Raw genomic sequence first — 20,209 nt, 5'->3', positions numbered from 1 at the left:
AGAAATGCAGTTAAGAAGAAGTGTATTAATAGTGAAATACAATTAAGAAGAAGTATATTTTTGGGCAGCCCTCAAGAGAGTGGGGTCCTAAGCTATAGCTTGTTTAGCTTATGCATAAATCCAGCACTGCATTAACTACAAAGGAAGGCTTGTAACTTACCCGTAACTATGCCATAGTTGGGGGGTTCGAGAACAGCTCCATAAAACTGAATGATGTTTTTGTGGCTGAGCACGCTGAGGATTTCTGCCTGTTCAAAACACAGAAAATGTGAAGTTGTCAATGCAAAACTGCGTACGGTTCCAGAACGTAGCTATAGTAAACGTTTAAATCAAACTATCTCTGAATCCATCTCGTTCACAAACAAGATTTGAATATGCAAAGAATGCACACCGGGTTAAACGGTGAACACTCAGCAACACTTCTGAGAGTCAACCACCTTCACATCCTTGAGTAAGGCTTTGTAAGTATCATCAACCAACAGTTTCATAATTTGGAAGGATGAAAGCCATTATATTGCAAGTTCCATCTTCAGGTGGTTGAGCTGTGACTCTTAGAGGCCTTTTCCTGTCCGGATAAATACACAGATGCAACACCCTTCATTGGCTACACAGTAAGAGACAAGGGGGCTTATTTCTTACCAAAATATTGTAGAGACAGAGGTCAACAGTAAACAGGGGTGGCGCATACCATTTCACTGCCACCCTCTCACTGCCTCCCCTCTGGTGGCACCACACCTCTCTTACCGGTGAGATCTCGCCAGAAACCAGTGCCACTGCCAGTGGTGGTGAGGCGGGCACTGCCTCTTGGGCTTCTGCTACTCGAGTCAGGCAACTCACCTTGCCCCATCGGTGGGCTGGGACTGGAGGTCAATGCACTTGTAGACTGATTTTACCTTTTACAGATTAATTTTCTGTAAAAGGCTGTACACATGCCACCAGCATCCACCAAAAATCAGGAACATTACGTTTCACCCAGAAAAGATGAAAAAATGCTCTACAAGTTGAATGGCAAGAACCAGGAAAATTGCCATAACATACCGTATTTTTTGCACCATAACACTCACTTTTTTCCTCCTAGAAAGTAAGGGGAAATGTCTGTGCGTGTTATGGAGGGAATGCCTACAGGTGGCATGCCTACGGATTTTCCTCCTCTAAAAACTACGTGCGTGTTATGGTCGGGTGCGTGTTATAGAGCGAAAAAGACGGTAGAGTGAAAATACATTTTCCTTCTGGCTGAACGTATTTGTGAAGGCTCCATTTTGAAAATAAACTCCATTCGGGTACCAGATCAATGAACCAACATTGTGTTTAATATATCAGCTAAATTTCACAGCGTGAAGCACTCTCTCATGCCACAAAATTACAGGGTTGGACGTGTTTAACTATGCTAGCACTCTGATTAGCAGAACATCACTAAGTGCTTACTAATATTTATCACTGTTTCACGTGAGAGTTGATTAGTTATATGGTTTGGAAATATTTGCCACATTCATGTGAAGAACGCTAAAATGATTTAGAAAGGATTGAAGGCAGGTAAGGAAAGAAATGGAACCCAAACGTTCTCCAGAATTTTAAGGATTAGTAACAATTTAAACCTGGAAAAGTTTTAATCTGTTAACTGTTCCTCACAATGTTTTATGGAAGTTAATTCTTCTCTACCATCTGCTGCTCAATCCTGATGGTGTCGGGGGTTATAGCAGGATAATGCCAGCATATAAACACCCTTGCAAAGTTGTCACAATGCTATACCTTCCTAGTTGCATAACCAAAAGCAAAAACAAAAACAAACAACAACAGAACAGGAGAAACAAGAGATTGGCATACCATCACCAGCCACTTCTGCAAAAGCTCTGGCCGCACTGCGCCCCAATGACAACCCCACAGAACCCACGGCAGTAGCACACCAATCAACACATGACGATGGCAAGGCCACCATGATTACACATCACAGAACCCAGCCCACATCTTTTTCAACACAATGTGCTAATTCAGACCCAGAAAGAGGTCACAGAACCACATGTATCAGACAGAAACCTCCATGATTAGGAGAACAGAAATGAACACCTGCCACCACAAATTCCAAGACTCTTCTCAAATCCTGTGGAATCCCAAATATAGCTGGCCCTTTCAATACCAAACTGTTTCTAGACACTTATCTTAAGCACTGATATAGAGTAAAAGTAAGAGATCCAGACTAGCTGGAAGAGATCGGATTTTCATCAGAGATTTAACACTCGAACAACCGAGATCGCAAGCCTTCCTGTCTACCACAATGTAATATGTGAGCAAACCCTTAGCCCACAACCCCCAATGTGGAGAGGCTTTAGCTGAGCAGAAGGACATACCTTTCATCACATGCAGAAGGCCCAGGGTTCAATCTCAGCATCTCCAGGTAAGGCTGGGAAAGACTCATGACCGAGGCCTTGGAGACCTGGTGAGTCATTATAGAAGAGGGTTTCCCAAACTTGGGTTGCCAGCTGTTTGGACTACAACTCCCATCATCCCTAGCAAGCAGGACCAGTGGACAGGGATGATGGGAACTGCAGTCTAAAAACAGCAGCAAAACCAAGTTTGGGAAACCCTGCCTGGATAGACAATATACTGAGCTGGATGGACCAATCATAAAAGGCAGCTTCCTTTCTTCTGAAGTATTATTCCAACCACATTGGGAAGATGAAGCTATTCCTGTCTTGGTCAAAAGTAAGTGGTTTGGGGGATTATAAACTTTCACCCTAATCCCACAGATGTTCAGATCTTGTTGTTGTTTAGTTATTTAGTCGTGTCTGACTCTTCGTGACCCCATGGACCAGAGCACACCAGGCACTCCTGTCTTCCACTGCCTCCCGCAGTTTGGTCAAACTCATGCTAGTAGCTTCTCATCCATCTCATCCTCTGTCGTCCCCTTCGCCTTGTGCCCTCCATCTTTCCCAACATCAGGGTCTTTTCCAGGGAGTCTACTCTTCTCATGAGGTGGCCAAAGTATTGGAGCCTCAGCTTCAGGATCTGTCCTTCCACTGAGCACTCAGGGCTGATTTCCTTCAGAATGGATAGGTCTGATCTTCTTGCAGTCCATGGGACTCTCAAGAGTCTCCTCCAGCACCATAATTCAAAAGCATCAATTCTTCTGCGATCAGCCTTCTTTATGGTCCAGCTCTCACTGCCATACATCACTACTAGGAAAACCATAGCTTTAACCATACAGACCTTTGTTGGCAAGGTGATGTCTCTGCTCTGATGTCTCTGTTCAGACCTATGACAGCACAAACCACAGTATGTGCCATCAATCTCATCTTATGAAAGGCATTAGTGAAAGGGTTGTCTTATCATTATTATCTTAACCAACAGCTATCGTGATTCTTAGGATATATGAGATACGTCAGCTGTACTGATGCAGCTAATTCTGTTGCAGTTAAAAGGCTCACCCACCACTGTTCACAAGCCCCAGGCCGCTCTCTGGGCAAGCATATGCTACTTTGCAATGGTAGCTGCTGCCAGCACACATGTGGTTGTTTTGCCACAAGTTACCAGCACTGTGGTAAACTGGGACATTGTGCCAAAGCTGCAGTGCTTGCACCTCACTCCACACAGTGGTTATTTGCCATGGGGAAAGCTCAACTCCTTAGTCCACCAGACAGTTTCTCTCCTCTTCATGAATGGTCTTTACTATTCACTTGCCTCAAACCTTGGGGAGCAAGTTTTTCCAATTGCTGTCCAATTAAAAATATTATTCGTACAGCCACTATATAGACATATCTTCTTCTCATACTAGGCAAAGCAGAGGGGAAACTGCACGATGCACAGTTTGTGGCTATATTATACCCACAAAATCTGGTCTGCCATCTGTTTCATTGAGGCCGCTGCTCTTTCTCTCCAACTGCAAAATGAAACTGCCATATAAAAACCCAGACAGCATGTTTACTTAGATAGGCTCATTTCTTCTTGGAATCTTTTTTCTTTCTTTTCAGGAAATAAAACATTTAAACAAAAGCCAGTTGGTTACGTTTGCTGAAAAGTGAGCTAGGAACCACAAGTTCCAAAATACATAAATAAAATTAATGGAATATGTTACCTATAATCCATTCTGAGCCACAGTGGACCCTGCTTGGAACTCGGAACTGCCCATGTATTCCAGATGCCACTGCCAGAGTTTAAAGAACACAGGGGAAAAACAGCACACAGGAGACAGAGTTTGAAGCAAGAAACATAAGAACGCTCTTGTAGTGCCGTGGTCCCTGTCCAAATCAACTCCCCCACAGGGCATTAGTTCCCTAAATTTTGGGGACACTGTCCCCTTGATTTCTTAAATTCATCCCCAGTGCTGCCTACTCTACTCTACCCTACCCTATAAAAAGCATTATGCAAATAGCGGTTTGCATGGCCCACTAAGAAACCCAGCTTTTACTTATACCACAAAAAATCCAACGTTTGTAAAAGATCCAGAATGGATTCTCAATATTTTCAGTTGTGTGACATGTGTACAAGTATCATCCTGCATTTTCTGTCGGAGTTGTTGAGTTTTTGTCTTTTGGGGCGCCAGATTATGCTTTGAGCTATTTTTAAGGAAATTCACCAAAATCTACACTTTCGACATGGGTTGCCGTACGTCCAGATTTTCCCAGACATGTCAGCGATCTCCACCTGGACACTGTTTACGACAGCCGAATCCCAGTTAGGTCTGGGAAATTCTGAACATATGGCAACCTTAAACACCAGAGAATAGAGCTACTTGGCATGTGCAGAATTGTGGACAATTCCACTCATGTGTTGCTTTTTCTGCTAATTGTAATGGCTGCATATCATTTCTACACTGCGCACAAAGCCGTTGGGGGAGACCAGGATTTCTATCTAACAATGCCCTTAGGGCAAATGCACAAGCCCTGTGCAGATTTTCATATCTGAAAAGTAACATGTTATATTATATCAAATTATGTTCCACTAAAATGTCCTACTGGTCTTTGATAAAGCAAGTGCTGGCTAATTTTCTCAGCATTGGGGCCAAAGTGTGCGGTGCTGGGAAGCTAGGCATCTTGGACAGAATAATCCATTGTCTAACACAGATTCTCTTTCTCCACTTCATGAACAGCAACATCTCTTGAGAAATTGAGAATGCTCTCCTACAGCGATCATCAACAGGCTGCCCTCCAGATGTTGTCATCAGTGGCAATGAGATCCCCTATGCCTCACCCTAAGCACATCATAGTCTCAGTTAAGTTCTGATTTTTAATGCAACCCAAGTGAATGTAGTTGTATTTCACTTCCATAAACCACGAGAACCCTTCTTGCAATGCATTCCAATAAATAGTACATTTCTGGATACATAAGTATGAATATCTTGGGCACATCACTTTTAAGGCACCACTAATAAGCATCTTGAGACTTTATTTAGCCTCTGTGGATGCTCAATTAGATTGCAAAAGGAAAACAAAAAAAATATCAAAGACACCCATTTTAACATAAAGCTGCACAATACCTTAATTTATAGCTTAGTATTGAGTCACTGTGGCTTTGCCATAGTTGTTGTTGTTGTTTAGTCGTTTAGTCGTGTCCGACTCTTCGTGACCCCATGGACCAGAGCACGCCAGGCACTCCTGTCTTCCACTGCCTCCCGCAGTTTGGTCAAACTCATGTTTGTAGCTTCGAGAACACTGTCCAACCATCTCGTCCTCTGTCGTCCCCTTCTCCTTGTGCCCTCCATCTTTCCCAGCATCAGGGTCTTTTCCAGTGAGTCTTCTCTTCTCATGAGGTGGCCAAAGTATTGGAGCCTCAGCTTCAGGATCTGTCCTTCCATTGAGCACTCAGGGCTGATTTCCTTCAGAATGGATAGGTCTGATCTTCTTGCAGTCCATGGGACTCTCAAGAGTCTCCTCCAGCACCATAATTCAAAAGCATCAATTCTTCGGCGATCAGCCTTCTTTATGGTCCAGCTCTCACTTCCATACATCACTACTGGGAAAACCATGGCTTTAACTATGCGGACCTTTGTTGGTAGGGTGATGTCTCTGCTTTTTAAGATGCTGTCTAGGTTTGCCATCGCCTTTCTCCCAAGGAGCAGGCGTCTTTTAATTTCGTGACTGCTGTCACCATCTGCAGTGATCATGGAGCCCAAGAAAGTAAAATCTCTCACTGCCTCCATTTCTTCCCCTTCTATTTGCCAGGAGGTGATGGGACCAGTGGCCATGATCTTCGTTTTTTTGATGTTGAGCTTCAGACCATATTTTGCGCTCTCCTCTTTCACCCTCATTAAAAGGTTCTTTAATTCCTCCTCACTTTCTGCCATCAAGGTTGTGTCATAGTTGTACTATTGCCTAACTTGAAATCTAGCGCTTGGGCAACTTGTGAACAAAGTGAGAAAGAAATAATGAAAGGCAGACAAAGTACCTTCCTTTCTTCAGCAAAACCTTTAAAAACTTATCACTCCTGAAATTGAGAGAAATTCTACAGACTTTGTGTATCCTGAGGTAAACTTCTTAACCCGAGATACTACTTTCGGGTTAGCGGAGTTTGTAACCCGAAGTGTTTGTAACCCGAGGTGTTTGTAACCCGAGGTTCCACTGTATATTAAAAAGTAGATTGGTCTGCTGAAAAGACTCCATTTTGCTTCAGAGATTTGACTGAATTCAAACTTTACCACAGTCAGAATCACACTGAAGTTTCCATTTTTCAGATCTCACTTCTTCAGAAAAGAACATTTTCTTGAGAACATAGTCCCCCCCCCCACTTTTTTTAACATTAAAATTAAGATTTCATCCTTATTTCTTCTTTTAAGCACAGTGGAAAGGACTGGTGTTTCTCCTCTATATTCCAACCAAGCCGAAGGACAGAATCTTCACTCAAAGCTCACAATCAAAGAGACCTCTCCATCGCTTCTCAATTTATCTATTGCCACAATTCTCTTTTAAAAGGGGTATCTGGCAATAGAACCTGAACACAGGGATTTTAAAAAAGCATCGGGCAGAAATATACCTGTCAAAATCCGATTGTGGTCCAAATCCAACCAGCTGTTAAGCGGAGCAATAAGAACGTGCGCACACTTCTGCCTAATAAAATTTGAATCAAACACTTTGCATCTGATTCTCCATGTGAGCTTTTATGCAAACTTCTAAAGTGCAAGGAATCCTGGGGTGGAAAAGCTATTCTGAGAGCTTTCACATAGTTCATATAATTAGGGAAACCACTTCCTTTGATTGTAAGTGTTCAAAACAGCTGAATTTCTGCTATCAAAGGAACTCTATGATTTGGGTCATCTCTTTCACTTCCTCTTTCATGTTTCTCAGGATGAGAGGTGAGAGGCTGTGGAGCATATTATTGGGGGAAAAATTCACTTTTTGTTTTAAGGATTGAACTTGGACTATTCAAAAGGTTGTCATTTGGGAGCGATCTTTCTTCCCCTCCTTCTGTTTCCTTCTTTTTCTGTTGAGGTCCTTCAGTAGTGTTAGTGAACGCAGTCCAAAATGCCAATTTAAGACTCAGAGAAAACTGGTTTATATGGTTCATAAAGAAAGCAATTTTTTATATATTTTTTTATTTTGCTTTGTACGGTTTGGGATGAATGTGTAATTGGAAGGGGCAGAAACTGGCAAGGTCTTAGTCTCTCCATCTTCATTTCCTTTGGCAGTTCTAAACACTGGCTGAGCCAGAAGAAGAATAATAAAAAATATATGAAAAGCGTAAAGAAAACCTTGCCTTTCAGAACAGCTATCCGTAAGTATGCCTCTTTTTAAAAAAAACATACAAATCAAAAAGAAACCAGCTATCCTGTTTAAAGTGGGGGGAGGGTTACTAGTGTTTAAAAATCAATTATCAAAGCTGTGATGGTGTTAAGTGTCCAAAAGGCTTTCTCCTGCCAAACCACCATTCTTTGTGTGCAGAACAAATGCTCTTCCCACTCTCTCTCTTGCAATAAAAATAATTTTAAAAATGATTGCGTGGAGTATCCATGTGTTTCGTAAAATCACTTTTGTACGTTTTAAAGTAGGTTTTACAGTCCTCAGGTATGGAGGCTGACCTTAAGTTTGTTGGGGAGAGTAGTGTTTACTACTGTGTATAAATTACTATTGTTGATTGTTTTGAATATTTTTAGTACGTACTTTCTGCTGTGTATATTGTAATTTTGTGTTGTGAACCATACTGAGACCTTCAAGCATAGAGTGGTATACAAATTTAATTTAATTTAATTTAATAATAATAATAATAATAATAATAATTTTTTCTTGATTTTACTGTTTTATCTTTTGTAAACCACTTTGAATGTTGTTGTTTTTTTAACAAACAGGCAGTGTATACATTTTATTAAATAAATAATTTAAGCTATTTAAGCTACTGGGAATTTGTCGACTAAGGCCACAATCCAAGACAAACTTAAGCATGCTTAAACTGATTGACTTCAATGGACTTCACTGCAAGCCACTCCTTATTGTGCTTAAGGTACAGATAAGGAATTATTTCTGTGAATTATTTATTTCCTTGGCGGGCAACTTGCTTAGCCTTGGAAATATCAGGTGATTTCATTATCATACGTTCAGAATTATTTCTACAATTTTAAAGATATGAAGCTTCACTTTTTTTTAAATGGAAGCAGGAATTCTTAGGAATCAACCAGAAACTTGGGTCTCCAGCTGTTTGTGAACTACAACTCCCACCATCCCTAGCTAGCAGGAACAGTGGTGGGGATGATGAGATTTGTAGTCCAAAAGCAGCTGGAGACCCAAGTTTGGGAAATACTGAACTAGAGCCAGTAGATCAGATTGACGAGTCAGGCAGGAAGGTTACGGTTTACATTATATGATATGATCTCTTCTGTAAGACCATCTTCTAGGCATCATAATTTCCCACTCTCCTGGCTAATACATAGCACTGGTACCTGAAATCAAACACAGTGCTGGATTGGTGTCACCTAAACAGGGAAGACCTAGGAGTTAGGATGGTCTCAAAATACTGGTCCTATTCAGCTGCTACGTATGCCATGGGATAAAACTGGTCCAGGCCTTTAGTTCATGCGCTCCACTCACTATCCCTGTCCTCACACAAAAAGAAAATTGTAACAATACTAGGAGACCTTACTTTTATTTGTATGTGATATAGAGGCAGGTTCTCTTAGCTGCCATTAATTTCTTCTTGGGGGAGAAATGCAGAACAAGGGTACGTTTGTGTGCAGTAAATTCAAGGTCTCGTTCCGTTCTCATCCTAAGTAGAATTGAAATAGCCCTTAAGTAATGCAACCGAACAGTTGCATTGGAGGGAAAAGTGAAATGTACCTTCTCTCGATAAACATGAACGCTTCTGCAAAGGGCACCGCAAAAGCCATAATAAACCTTGCAGGATAAGGGAGATGCCCAGAATCACAAAAAAACAGACCTGGTTGGCTACCTTTTGCCCTTAACACAATTGCTGTGCCTGACCAGTTTTGTGGCAAGAACAGTAGTGCTCCTTGCAAACAGACTTGACCTTAAATAGTCAACACTGGGTCTTGAGTATTTTTATGGTTTAGTTGAAATACTTGATCACCACACTTCCCCCCCCCCCGCCCTCCCCACAAACTGCCAGGCAGCTTCCAAGGCCTATTAGGCTTCTACTCTTTCCCGTCCAGGAATGAGTACCCTAATTTGACATCTTAAGCCACTTGCTGCTTTTTAACTTGTTCATTAATTATCTCAAGTTAGGAGCAAGCGGCAAGGAGGTGACTCGATTGATGATACCTAATTATTTAAGGTGGTAAAAACAAAAAGGGATAGCAAAGAGTTCCAAAGGGCTTTCTCCAAATTGGGGGAATCTAAACACGTGTGAAGTGGTGGTTACAAAATCTCAACTTTACATACAAGCTGAGTGGGTCTAAGCTGACCATAGGTTTGTTGAGGATAAAGGTAAAGGTACCCCTGCCCATACGGGCCAGTCGTGTCCGACTCTAGAGTTGTGCGCCCATCTCACTTAAGAGGCCGGGGGCCAGCGCTGTCCGGAGACACTTCCGGGTCACGTGGCCAGCGTGACGAAGCTGCTCTGGCGAGCCAGCACCAGCGCAGCACACGGAAACGCCGTTTACCTTCCCGCTACAAAGTGGTACCTATTTATCTACTTGCACTTAAGGGTGCTTTCGAACTGCTAGGTGGGCAGGAGCTGGGACCAAAAGACGGGAGCTCACCCCGCCGCGGGGATTCGAACCGCCGACCATGCGATCGGCAAGCCCTAGGCACTGAGGTTTTACCCACAGCGCCACCCGCGTCCCTTGTTGAGGATAGCTCAATGAAAATGTAAACGAAGTGTGCAGCTGCCGGGGGCGGGGGGATAACTCCACGTTGAGATTGTTGGGAATGGAATAAAAAATAAAAACTGCCAATATCATAAGCTGCAGCCACACTTAGAATACTGTATACACTTCAGAAAAAGGGTAGTGTAGAGGTGGAAAAGGAAAACCAAAATGACCAAGGGGCTGGAGCAACTCCTCTATCAAGAAAAGTTACAGCATTGGGGCTTTTTTCAGTTTAGAAAAAAATACAAGGGGGTATCTTATAGCAGATAACCAGCTTTATCAGTTCTCTTGGTGAATGTAACTTCCCATGCCAGCCTTGGTTTGGTTCGGTTTAGTTTCTATGTACTTGTCTCATGAAGATCTATTTTGTTACATGGGTTTATATGGATAGAATTCGATCAAAATGCTTAAAAAAAATAAAAATAAAAAGGTAGTAAAGGAGTATAAAAACAGGCATAGTATAGAGAAAGAGTGGGGAGGCATTTCCTCCTCTCATAGTAATATAACTAGAGGTCATCCACTGCAGTTGGTGGAAAAATCACAACACACGAAGGTATTGCTTCACACACCACAAAGTTGGTTCCGCTTTTCAGTTTCTGTTGTGTTCTCTAACCGGCCAGCATTAAAGAAGCATGTTTGTCTGCATGTGGTAAAAGTTTGAATGTTTGATAACTGGGAGGAAGGCATCTAAACATGTTTGCTCCACCCAGCACACCAAGGCTGTGAGAGACTTCAGAAGCAGCCGTCCATTGAGGACATACTTGCCTACAGGATGTGGGACTAACATCTAGCTGTGTCGGCAGCCAGGAGATTCAGTTGTGGAATTGCATTAGTTGGAAGGGGAGAAGGGGATTTATAGACACCTGTAGTGACTATTATATCCAGTGCTATTTGCCTAGAAAAAGAGGTGCTGGAACTCACCACAAACACCTCCCTTCTTCTATTAGAATAGCAATGGCGCCCACCTGAGAGGTACCAGAACGAGACGTTCCGGCGAGTTCTGGCTGGGGAAAAAGAAGCCCTGATTGTATCACTGTTTTATTTTGTATCAAGAACTTTGATCAGGAGGCAGGGTATAAATACAGGCCACGACCATTTTGTACGGGAGTTCAGTTCCCAGCCCCCATGCGCCCCATCCCTGTTCCCCCCCACCCATTTTTCTCTCTTCCAGGTCCAAAAGGATCCACGTGTCGGCGACCGCACATCATCTGGATGTGCCTAAAATGGCCACCGGCTTTACTCTTAAATAAAAATGAATAAGCTAACTGTGGGAAATGCTATCACAGGATGGCTCCTAACTTGGGGGGGGGCTTTAAAGGGGGGGGATTGGACAAATTTACGGAGGATAAAGCTATTAGTGACTACCAGTCAGATGGCTGTACAGTGGTACCTCGGGTAACAAACACTTCGGGTTACAGACTCCGCTAACCCAGGAATAGTACCTCGGGTTAAGAACTTTACCTCAGGATGAGAACAGAGGAAGGCCCCATTAGCTAAAGTCATACCTCAGGTTAAGAATGGTTTCAGGTTAAGAACAGACCTCCAGAATGAATTAAGTTCGTAACCAGAGGTACCACTGTATACCATCTCCAGAAACAGAGGCAACAATGGCCCTGTATACCAGTCACCGAAGAACACAAATCTCATAAACCTGTTTGTGGGCTGCTCAAGAGTGAGCCACTGTATGAATCTGATCTATCAGGGATCTCTGGTTTGATCCAGCAGGGATTTTCTTATTCTTATATTATGGGACAACAGTTCTTGTGATCAGCCTGTCCGTGCGTTTATGTAAGCGAACCAAGTGGGAGCCTTTTCTGTTTCTGTGCAGTGCCCAGCTAAGATAAACAGGTGCTCAATGTTTCCTTATAACTGTTTATACTTGCCCTCTTAAAAAGGAAACTTTCTTCATGCACATCTTAAATGGCAGGGCGAGTAAGCGGAGAGGAACTTTATGATAGTCTGCAGCTGCACTGCACTAGGATTCGATTTATATTTATTTATTTCCTGTCCATATTGCTCGATGCACAAATATTTTGGTTTTGGGTCCCGTTCCCCCCCCCCCCCCCGTAAAAAAGCCACCTTCTAAATGAAAGGGAGGGAAGGTAATTGGAACATAAGACTGCATTGCGAAGTGTAGCTACTGTCAAGCACTATATTTTTTAAAAGGGGGGAAAGAGGGAAATTGCCTTGGAGAGCATCTAGGACAGGGGTCAGCAAACTTTTTCAGCAGGGGGCCTGTCCACTGTACCTCAGACCTTGTGGGGGGCCAGACTATATTTGGGGAGTGGGGGGTGAACGAATTCCTATGCCCCACAAATAACCCAGATATGTATTTTAAATAAAAGCACACATTCTCCTCATGTAAAAACACCAGGCAGGCCCCACAAATTGTCTTCTCTCTAACAATGCTAAACTTTTCTATATACAGAAAGGTTGGGTTTTTGTTTCGTTTTTTTAAAGATGGAGCATAATCCAAAAACATGATTCTTCATCTGCATTCTAAAGGGATAAGATCTTATATTAAATGTAAAAAAAAAAAATGACAGAGAGTGGCTGGGGAAGCAAGCCAGATGGGTGGAGTATAAATAATAGAAATATATTATTATTATTATTATTATTATTATTATTATTATTATTATGTCTTTTATGTCACTTTTAATGGCAGAAGTCTGCTCAAGGTGGTTTTCAAGGTAAAAATACAGTACAGTTAAAATAAGCAATGCAAATAATAAACAGGGAACAGTATAATTAATAAACTGCACCCCATTGTTGTATGTACAGGAAAAGACTAAGCCAACGGTTGTTCCTTGTATTTAAGTGTGCAAGTTAAGAAGCCGGAAACAAAATCCACTGATCAATGCTGCTAAGCTTCACTTCTGTCTCTCCTTATCACCACCCACTTCAACACCATGAAGGAATGTTGTGCTTCCCCACGCCTGACTTAAATTTGCGTTTGAATTGTATCCTAAGAATGCAGCCTATTTAGGTCAAGGAAAATGTTCTAAACGTAAAGCAAAACTGGAACGAAAATGTATATACTGCTGACTTGACAGGGCAGTGACAATCCCATTATTTTCAATGGAAGGTACTGCCAGGTGAGAGTAACACAGGATTTGCAGCCGTATTTGACTAAAGAACGCAACCACAGGAGGAAAGAACATGTACAACACGCTAATAGAACAATTAGTCACATCACTTTCCAAAGGATGGCACATCATGGTAAAGAGCTCCTTATAAACAGAGCCTGCTCCAAATTTTGGAAAGCTTGCCTGTTTGCTATGCCCTCGTGGCAACACGGAAATGGGTCTTTTCTGTGGTGGCTCCCTGTTTGTGGAATCCTCTCCTCAGGGAGGCTCACCTGGCGTCTTCATTACCTATCTTTAGGTGCAAGGCAAAAACCTTCTTCTTCTCCCTGGCCTTTGGCTAGTTAAACCATCTTTGGCTGATTCTGTTTCTTACTATATTTTGTTTCTTACTATCTTACTTTTTTAACAAAACTGTAAACCACCCTGCGATTCTCGGATGAAGGGTGGTATAGAATTATTATTATTATTATTATTATTATTATTATTATTATTATTAATTTGAACACCTCTTAAGCGATTGTAACAAAATTGCTCAGATCAAGGAGCAGGTTTTCATCTATATTTGCACGTAACTGGACACCGTTTTGAATCAAAATGGCTGTCTTTCAGGGCACAAGGATGACAGAGGTCAGAGTCACCCTTAAAGGATTGTCTAGAGAGCAAGTTAAAGTCACAATCCAAGGTCAAAGGGGATCAATGAGAGACACAGAGTCCAGTCAACAGAGCACGGTCATACACACAGGGAAGTCAGGTTTTCAGAAAGGCAGTGCCAAAGGTAAAAAAAACCCAACAACCTGGAATATGAAAGTTGTATTCCAACAACTTTCCAAGGGACTGAAGGCTTTTCCCCTAGAGCCTGCTAAACCCCATCCTAGGCACAGCTCCTACCTGAGGAAGCAGCTCCTGAACAGCTGCTATTGCTTGCAATGGTTTCCGTAACTGATTTATAGTTTTAGGGGTATTTTATCTTTCGTGTTTTTGAATAACCTGCTTTATACTTTGGGGAAACCAATCTATAATACTTTGGTAATAAAAAGGTGGTCTGACAGTTTTGTTAATATAAATAATCACAGTGTTTAATTCTGTGAAAGCAAAGTTTCATTATCCGTTTGTTTAATTCTGTAAATTTTTATCTTGCTATTGGTATAGACTAGCATATGAATACATAAAACACAGTTGTGTGCGGAGGAAGGAATGCATTTATATAAGCAGGTCAGAAGAATATGTGCAAGAAGCATTCCAGTTCTTAAAGGAAACAGTGAAACACCTCTGGGGCTTTGAATCATTTGCTAAGATAATATTGAAGTTTATATTGAGGAGGAGGCGGCGTGTGGTCCGTTTGGGGCAGTGGGGAGCCTGTGTGCGCCCAAGCCACCATGTCTCTCCCAGGAGAGATGCGTGGCTTGGGCGTGCTGCAGGTCCCGAAGTGAATGCCGCCCGCCATTTTGTCAGTGGTGACACCTGGGCCGGACCGCCCCCACCGCACCCCCCTTCCTCCACCCCTGCGTTGTCCACAACGACACCTGAGGGCAGCAGGTCATCTCAGGGTAAGGTGAGTGGTGCAGGCAAAAGAAAAACTCTTTCTTTCCTCAAAGAAAGAGCCAATAACGCTTGAATAAAAATTCCCACTTCTTGGAGAACGTGTTTTTCCCTTTGCTGCACAGGCTTCCAAAACTCACCAGCTCATATTATTACATCTTTTCCTACCACACCCAATTCTTCATTCTGCCACCTATAAGAACAATTCAATACCCACTCGCCTAACCTGAGGTAGCCTCAGGGATGTTGGCCTGAGCTCCCTGAGGGAAAGGTGGGGAACAAATGTGAAAAATAATATGCATCAAGTACTTAACTGAACCCATTACGAGAGCTGTGCTTTCTTAGTGCAAGGAAGTGTGGATGCTTAGTGTGGATATGTGCTATCAAGAAATAATGCGAACATCTGCTATAAATTAAGTACAAGACCCAGAAACACATTTATTAAAAGATTCCATAGTAACCCAAAAGGCGAATCCTGCTTCTCGCCCTCTCCCTCAGATCTCCAGAGTTGTTAAATTTGCATGCAAATATGTTATAGGTGCAAATGTGCTAAATAAATGTGATTAATGTTAGTAGCTGAAGAAGTCAAATCCCCATGACTAGAATAGGTTTTTTATTTACTGGTTGAAACAACAGCAAACAAAGGATTTTAATTACATATCTCCAAGACTGAAACTGCTCGGTATTCCCAATTGTCTGCCAAAAATATATTTATGGAAATGAACTGTTGAGGCATCTCAGTGATCTTAATTTTTATTTTTTAAAGAACATATCTGATAATGCATGCTGTTACTTTTTCTTAAAGCAAGCTTTATAGCAACCATAAGTTACAGCCAATAAAAAAGGAACCAGATCATATAAGGAGGCTGCATACATATCATACATTTAAACCATGTGGCTTCCCCCAGAGAATCCTGGGAACTGTAGCTTATCTCTCAGAGAGCTGCAATTCCCAGTACCCTTAACCAACTACAGTTCCTTGGATTATTTGGGGAAAGCAGCGCTGTGGTCTAAACCACAGAGCCTAGGGCTTGCCGATCAGAAGGTCGGTGGTTCGAATCCCTGTGATGGGGTGAGCTCCCGTTGCTGGGTCCCTGCTCCTGCCAACCTAGCAGTTCAAAAGCACGTCAAAGTGCAAGTAGATAAATAGGTACTGCTCTGGCAGGAAGGTAAACGGCGTTTCTGCGCTTCTCTGGTTCGCCAGAAGCGGCTTAGTCATGCTGGCTACATGACCCGGAAGCTGTCTGCGGACAAATGCCAGCTCCCTCGGCCTATAAAGTGAGATCCCCAGAGTCGTCCGTGACTGGACCTAATGGTCAGGGGTACCTTTACCTTTTATGTGCATTAAATGAATTGAGAAAATGAGAGGTTTCTGAATGGCTGTCCTAGTCATAGGTACTCTGAAGATCACACTGATTACATTTAAAATTATTTTAAAGCAAACATGCATGGGGCACTTCAGAGTAGACATAAGCAGAACTGTGCTGCTAACCTATTTTGACAACAAACAGAACATCAGATTGGCAGGTCATTTGTTCCTGACGAATAAAAACAATCAACATTAAAAAAAAACCTTCCTTCAATACAGACTAGGCAACATAGATGTCTAACGGAATTTCTTTTAAACACATTTCATATTTCAAACACTGATTCGATAAACGTTATTTCTGTCAATCAAGACCGCGACTATGCTGGCTTTTAATGGCTAAAGCTAGGCAGACCTGAATAATTCAAATGTTCTATATTATGAAATAATGTGTCTGATTTGAAGGTTGTTGCAAACATGACTTTATATAGAGAGAATATATATATAGAGAGAGAGAGATTACATGTGTGATCATGTTTACTGTTTTTAATATATTTCTTCTTTCTAATGCTGTTGTGAAAAACCCAGACTATCAATGAGGCTGGCCTCAGGACAAAAATATATAATTTTATTTGGATTACTGTTTAATAGCAGATATGCAGCACAGGCCACTGCCTGTTTAGTCAAAGTAAACCACAGTATTATTTGTATGTCGCCCATCTGACTGGGATTCCCTAGCCACTCTGGGCAGCTCCCAACAGAATATTAAAAACATTAAACATTAAAAACTTCCCTAAATAGGGCTGCCTTCAGATGTCTTCTAAAAGTCAAATAGTTGTTTATTTCCTAGACATCTGATGGGAGGGCGTTCCACAGGGCGGGCGCAACTCCCAAGAAGGCCCTCTGCCTGGTTCCCTGTAACCTCACTTCTCACAGAGAGGGAACCGCCAGACGGTCCTCGGAGCTGGACCTCAGTGTCTGGGCTGAACGATGGGGGTGGAGATGCTCCTTCAGGTATACTGGGCCGAGGCCGTTTAAGGCTCTAAAGGTCAGCACCAACACTTTAAACTGTACTTGGAAACATACTGGGAGTCAATGTAGATCATTTAAGACCTTTAATATTATTATTATTATTATTATTATTATTATTATTATTATTATTATTATTATTATTATCCTGCCCATCTGGCTGGGATGGCGCATCCACTCTAGGCTGCTTCCAACAGATTAAACCTTCCTTAGAAAGCATACATAGGATTGTGGCTTTCACCTGTTCGTAAAAACTCACATCAGGTGTGCTCTTATGGTTTTCATACTCATAAACTACTCAGAATGCAGAACGAAGACTACAAAGCAAATGCTCGATTGTATGAATCCTTATTTTGGAGCAAGTGTTACAGGTCTTAGTAGGACTTACTTCTTAGTGAATCTGCACATGAATGAGCTCCAAGTATTGTCAACATATCCGTACAAATGAAACATTACCCATGTCATTGTGATACCTTGCTACCTGTGTATAAACCATGGGGCTTTGAGGAGTTGTGCGGCCGTATAATGGAGGGACATGTTCATACTGAGAATGCCTACTAGTATGACAACATGTTTCCGTAAATACAGATCGGATTGAAATATGATGTTGCACATCTAGGCTGCAATCCTGCCCTGAACTGTGAGCACGCAGTTCCCAGGAAAAACAGCATGACATGCACTTATAACATTTGGGTGCAAAAACCATTGGGCTGGCATTATTTTTAGCAAGGGAGAGACCACCTATTTGGCTCTTGTCATATGCCTGTTTCAAAAGGAGGAAATCAACTTGATTTTGATTCTACTGCATCCAGTGACGTTCTCATTTTTTAAAGTTTACTTTTAAGTATATTCTCACTATGCAAAAAGTTTGCTAAATTGAAGCTATTCCATCAAAAGGAAGCGATAGGAAACGGCCTACTGATTTGTTTGAAAGTAGTGAGGCTTGCCAGTATTAAATGCTTGCACACGGGGGTTTTTTTATTTAAAAAAGATGGAATAAAAGCTTCTGCCAATTTAACTTAAATCTCAGCAATTTTTCTGATAAGAACTGGATAGGTTGCATGCTTACCTCTTTCTCTATTTTAAGCAACTTCTTCACAGCCACCTCCTTGTCCTGGGATACCCATCGGGCTCGATACACACTCCCGAAACTCCCTCCGCCGCAGTTTTCAAAGAACTGCAAGTCATCAAATTTAATTTGCACAAATGAAGCACCGAGAGACAACATCTCATAATGACAAAATAACCACGGCAAAACCTGCAAGAAAAAAAAGGGAGGGGGACAAAAAAAAACATCTCCAGTTATGCTTTCGTTGCCATGGTTCACCTATTCTGAACTTTCCCTTTAGTACGATAATGCAAACAAGATACGAATGGTATAAAAAGCGGTGGCACTCACACTGTATATTCCGTCCAGACCCTTGAAGCTATTATCTGTGGATAAACGGCTAAAAAATCCACCGCATTCTCTGCTATTTTCAGATGCTGGGACCACAGGAAAAGGCTCTGCGTATGTGTGCTCAGTTCCCTTATAGTGACGTACACTGTCAAAAGGAAAGCTCACTTGCAACTGTTAGCTTGCCTAGGAGTTCTGGAATCTGGGGTATGCCATGTATCCATGTCGTGATCACTTCTCGAGAAATATACATAACCTAAGCTCCTGAATATTCTGGCACAACAACAACTTTAGACCTCTCCAGACCAAGAGCTCTGTCTGCAAATGTTCACTAAGGTAGAAGCATTTGTTATATGCGGCGGAGGGAAAAGTTGGCCAAAACACAAGTCTGTTCCAGAAGTGGCTTAGTTATCCCTTCAACAGCAAGTGCAGAATAATTTATCTTGCTTGCAATACACAAAAACCCTATGAGTACGTGAAGGCACACTTCTTCTTATTCTTTTTTTAAAAAGAAGACGAGATATCATATTTCTTGCCAGAGGAACAAGAACATTCTTGTTCTAAGTCACGGGGTCTCTTCAAATAATCTTTAATATTATTATCCAGCCTATTGCTGGATCACTTAAGAAGACTGACCCCTGACCAAAAGAAGTTATCAAGCTCAAAAATCCATATATGTCAGGTTCATGTTGAAAGCAAAGTCTAGAAGTAAGCTTTCAGGGGAAACCCAGTGTAACTTAAAAAGCTGGCACAAGCTCACAGCGACTACATTTCTCTGTACATCCAACTTAAGAGATTTTTTTATAGTACAAAACAGTGCAAAAATTAGTACAAAAGTAGCACAGCCACATGGGCTCCTGTAGAAATTATTGCATGATTTTGCACAGAATAAGATGCTCTTGTGAATGCACAACTAACCTTTCAGCCTGAATTGGCCTCATCATTTTCTAGACCCCAGGAAATCTCCACCAATTCCACACCTGCTCACACACCACTTAACATTAACCTGTGCGGTGCTGCTTAAAATAAATAAAGTTAACAGTCTGGAGAATTAAGTGATACAGTCCTGCCGCAACCTGTTTCTTGACAAAGATATATGTGTGCAAAAGCATTGTATTTTGAATTCAGCGCTTAGCTCTCTAGGGGGGAAAGAAGTCAGATTGAGAAGCTACTAGTTCTAGATTCAAAATGCTCTTGAGTTTCCATGCCTGCTGCTGGCCAACAAAGTGGACTAGTACCATTATTTCCCTATTACAAAATGGGGAAGGGGACCAGTCACAGAGGCTTGCAAGAGCTGCAGACAGGAGTTTGCAACTCAAGTGAAGTTTCCAACTAGCGCCTTGCAATGCAATTGACTACTTACCATGTTTGGTGCTTTGTATTAGCAAATAAAATGCTACCCTATCCTATGTAAGGATCTGTGAAACCTTATTGCACATGTCTTAGTTTAGTTAGTCTTAGGCACATGTCTAAGTTTAGTTATAAGAGTATCAAAGACAATGGATATTAGAGACAATTGAATTTCCCTTATATATGTACACTCACATTACGGTTGCGTAAGTGCGCACGACGTTCAATTTCAGTTGACTCATCTTCAGCTGAACCCAATC

General features: G+C 41.8%; 1 protein-coding gene across 6 annotated transcripts in view; it reads right to left on the bottom strand.

Moving 5' to 3' along the window:
- The window catches only part of MAP3K20 (mitogen-activated protein kinase kinase kinase 20), an 80,077-nt gene that overhangs the window by 48,178 nt on the left and 11,690 nt on the right, over positions 1–20,209 (bottom strand). For 3 of the 6 annotated variants that reach the window (XM_083631134.1, XM_083631136.1, XM_083631133.1), the window contains exons 2-3: positions 18,273–18,461; positions 161–248 (exon numbers count right to left, since the gene is read on the bottom strand). In XM_083631134.1, the coding sequence (XP_083487260.1) occupies positions 161–248; positions 18,273–18,431 (247 nt within the window). In that variant the 5' untranslated portion in view covers positions 18,432–18,461. Of the gene's footprint in view, positions 1–160; positions 249–18,272; positions 18,462–18,602; positions 18,955–20,209 lie in introns of those variants that run through there. The other 3 variants (XM_083631132.1, XM_083631131.1, XM_083631135.1) reach the window with 2 other exon arrangements.

The sequence above is a fragment of the Podarcis filfolensis genome, assembly GCF_964270895.1.
Source record: "Podarcis filfolensis genome assembly, chromosome: 1".
Classification (NCBI taxonomy): Eukaryota; Metazoa; Chordata; class Lepidosauria; order Squamata; family Lacertidae; genus Podarcis; species Podarcis filfolensis.
Note: the sequence above shows the minus strand (reverse complement) of the source record. Positions and strands in the feature narration are given on the sequence as shown.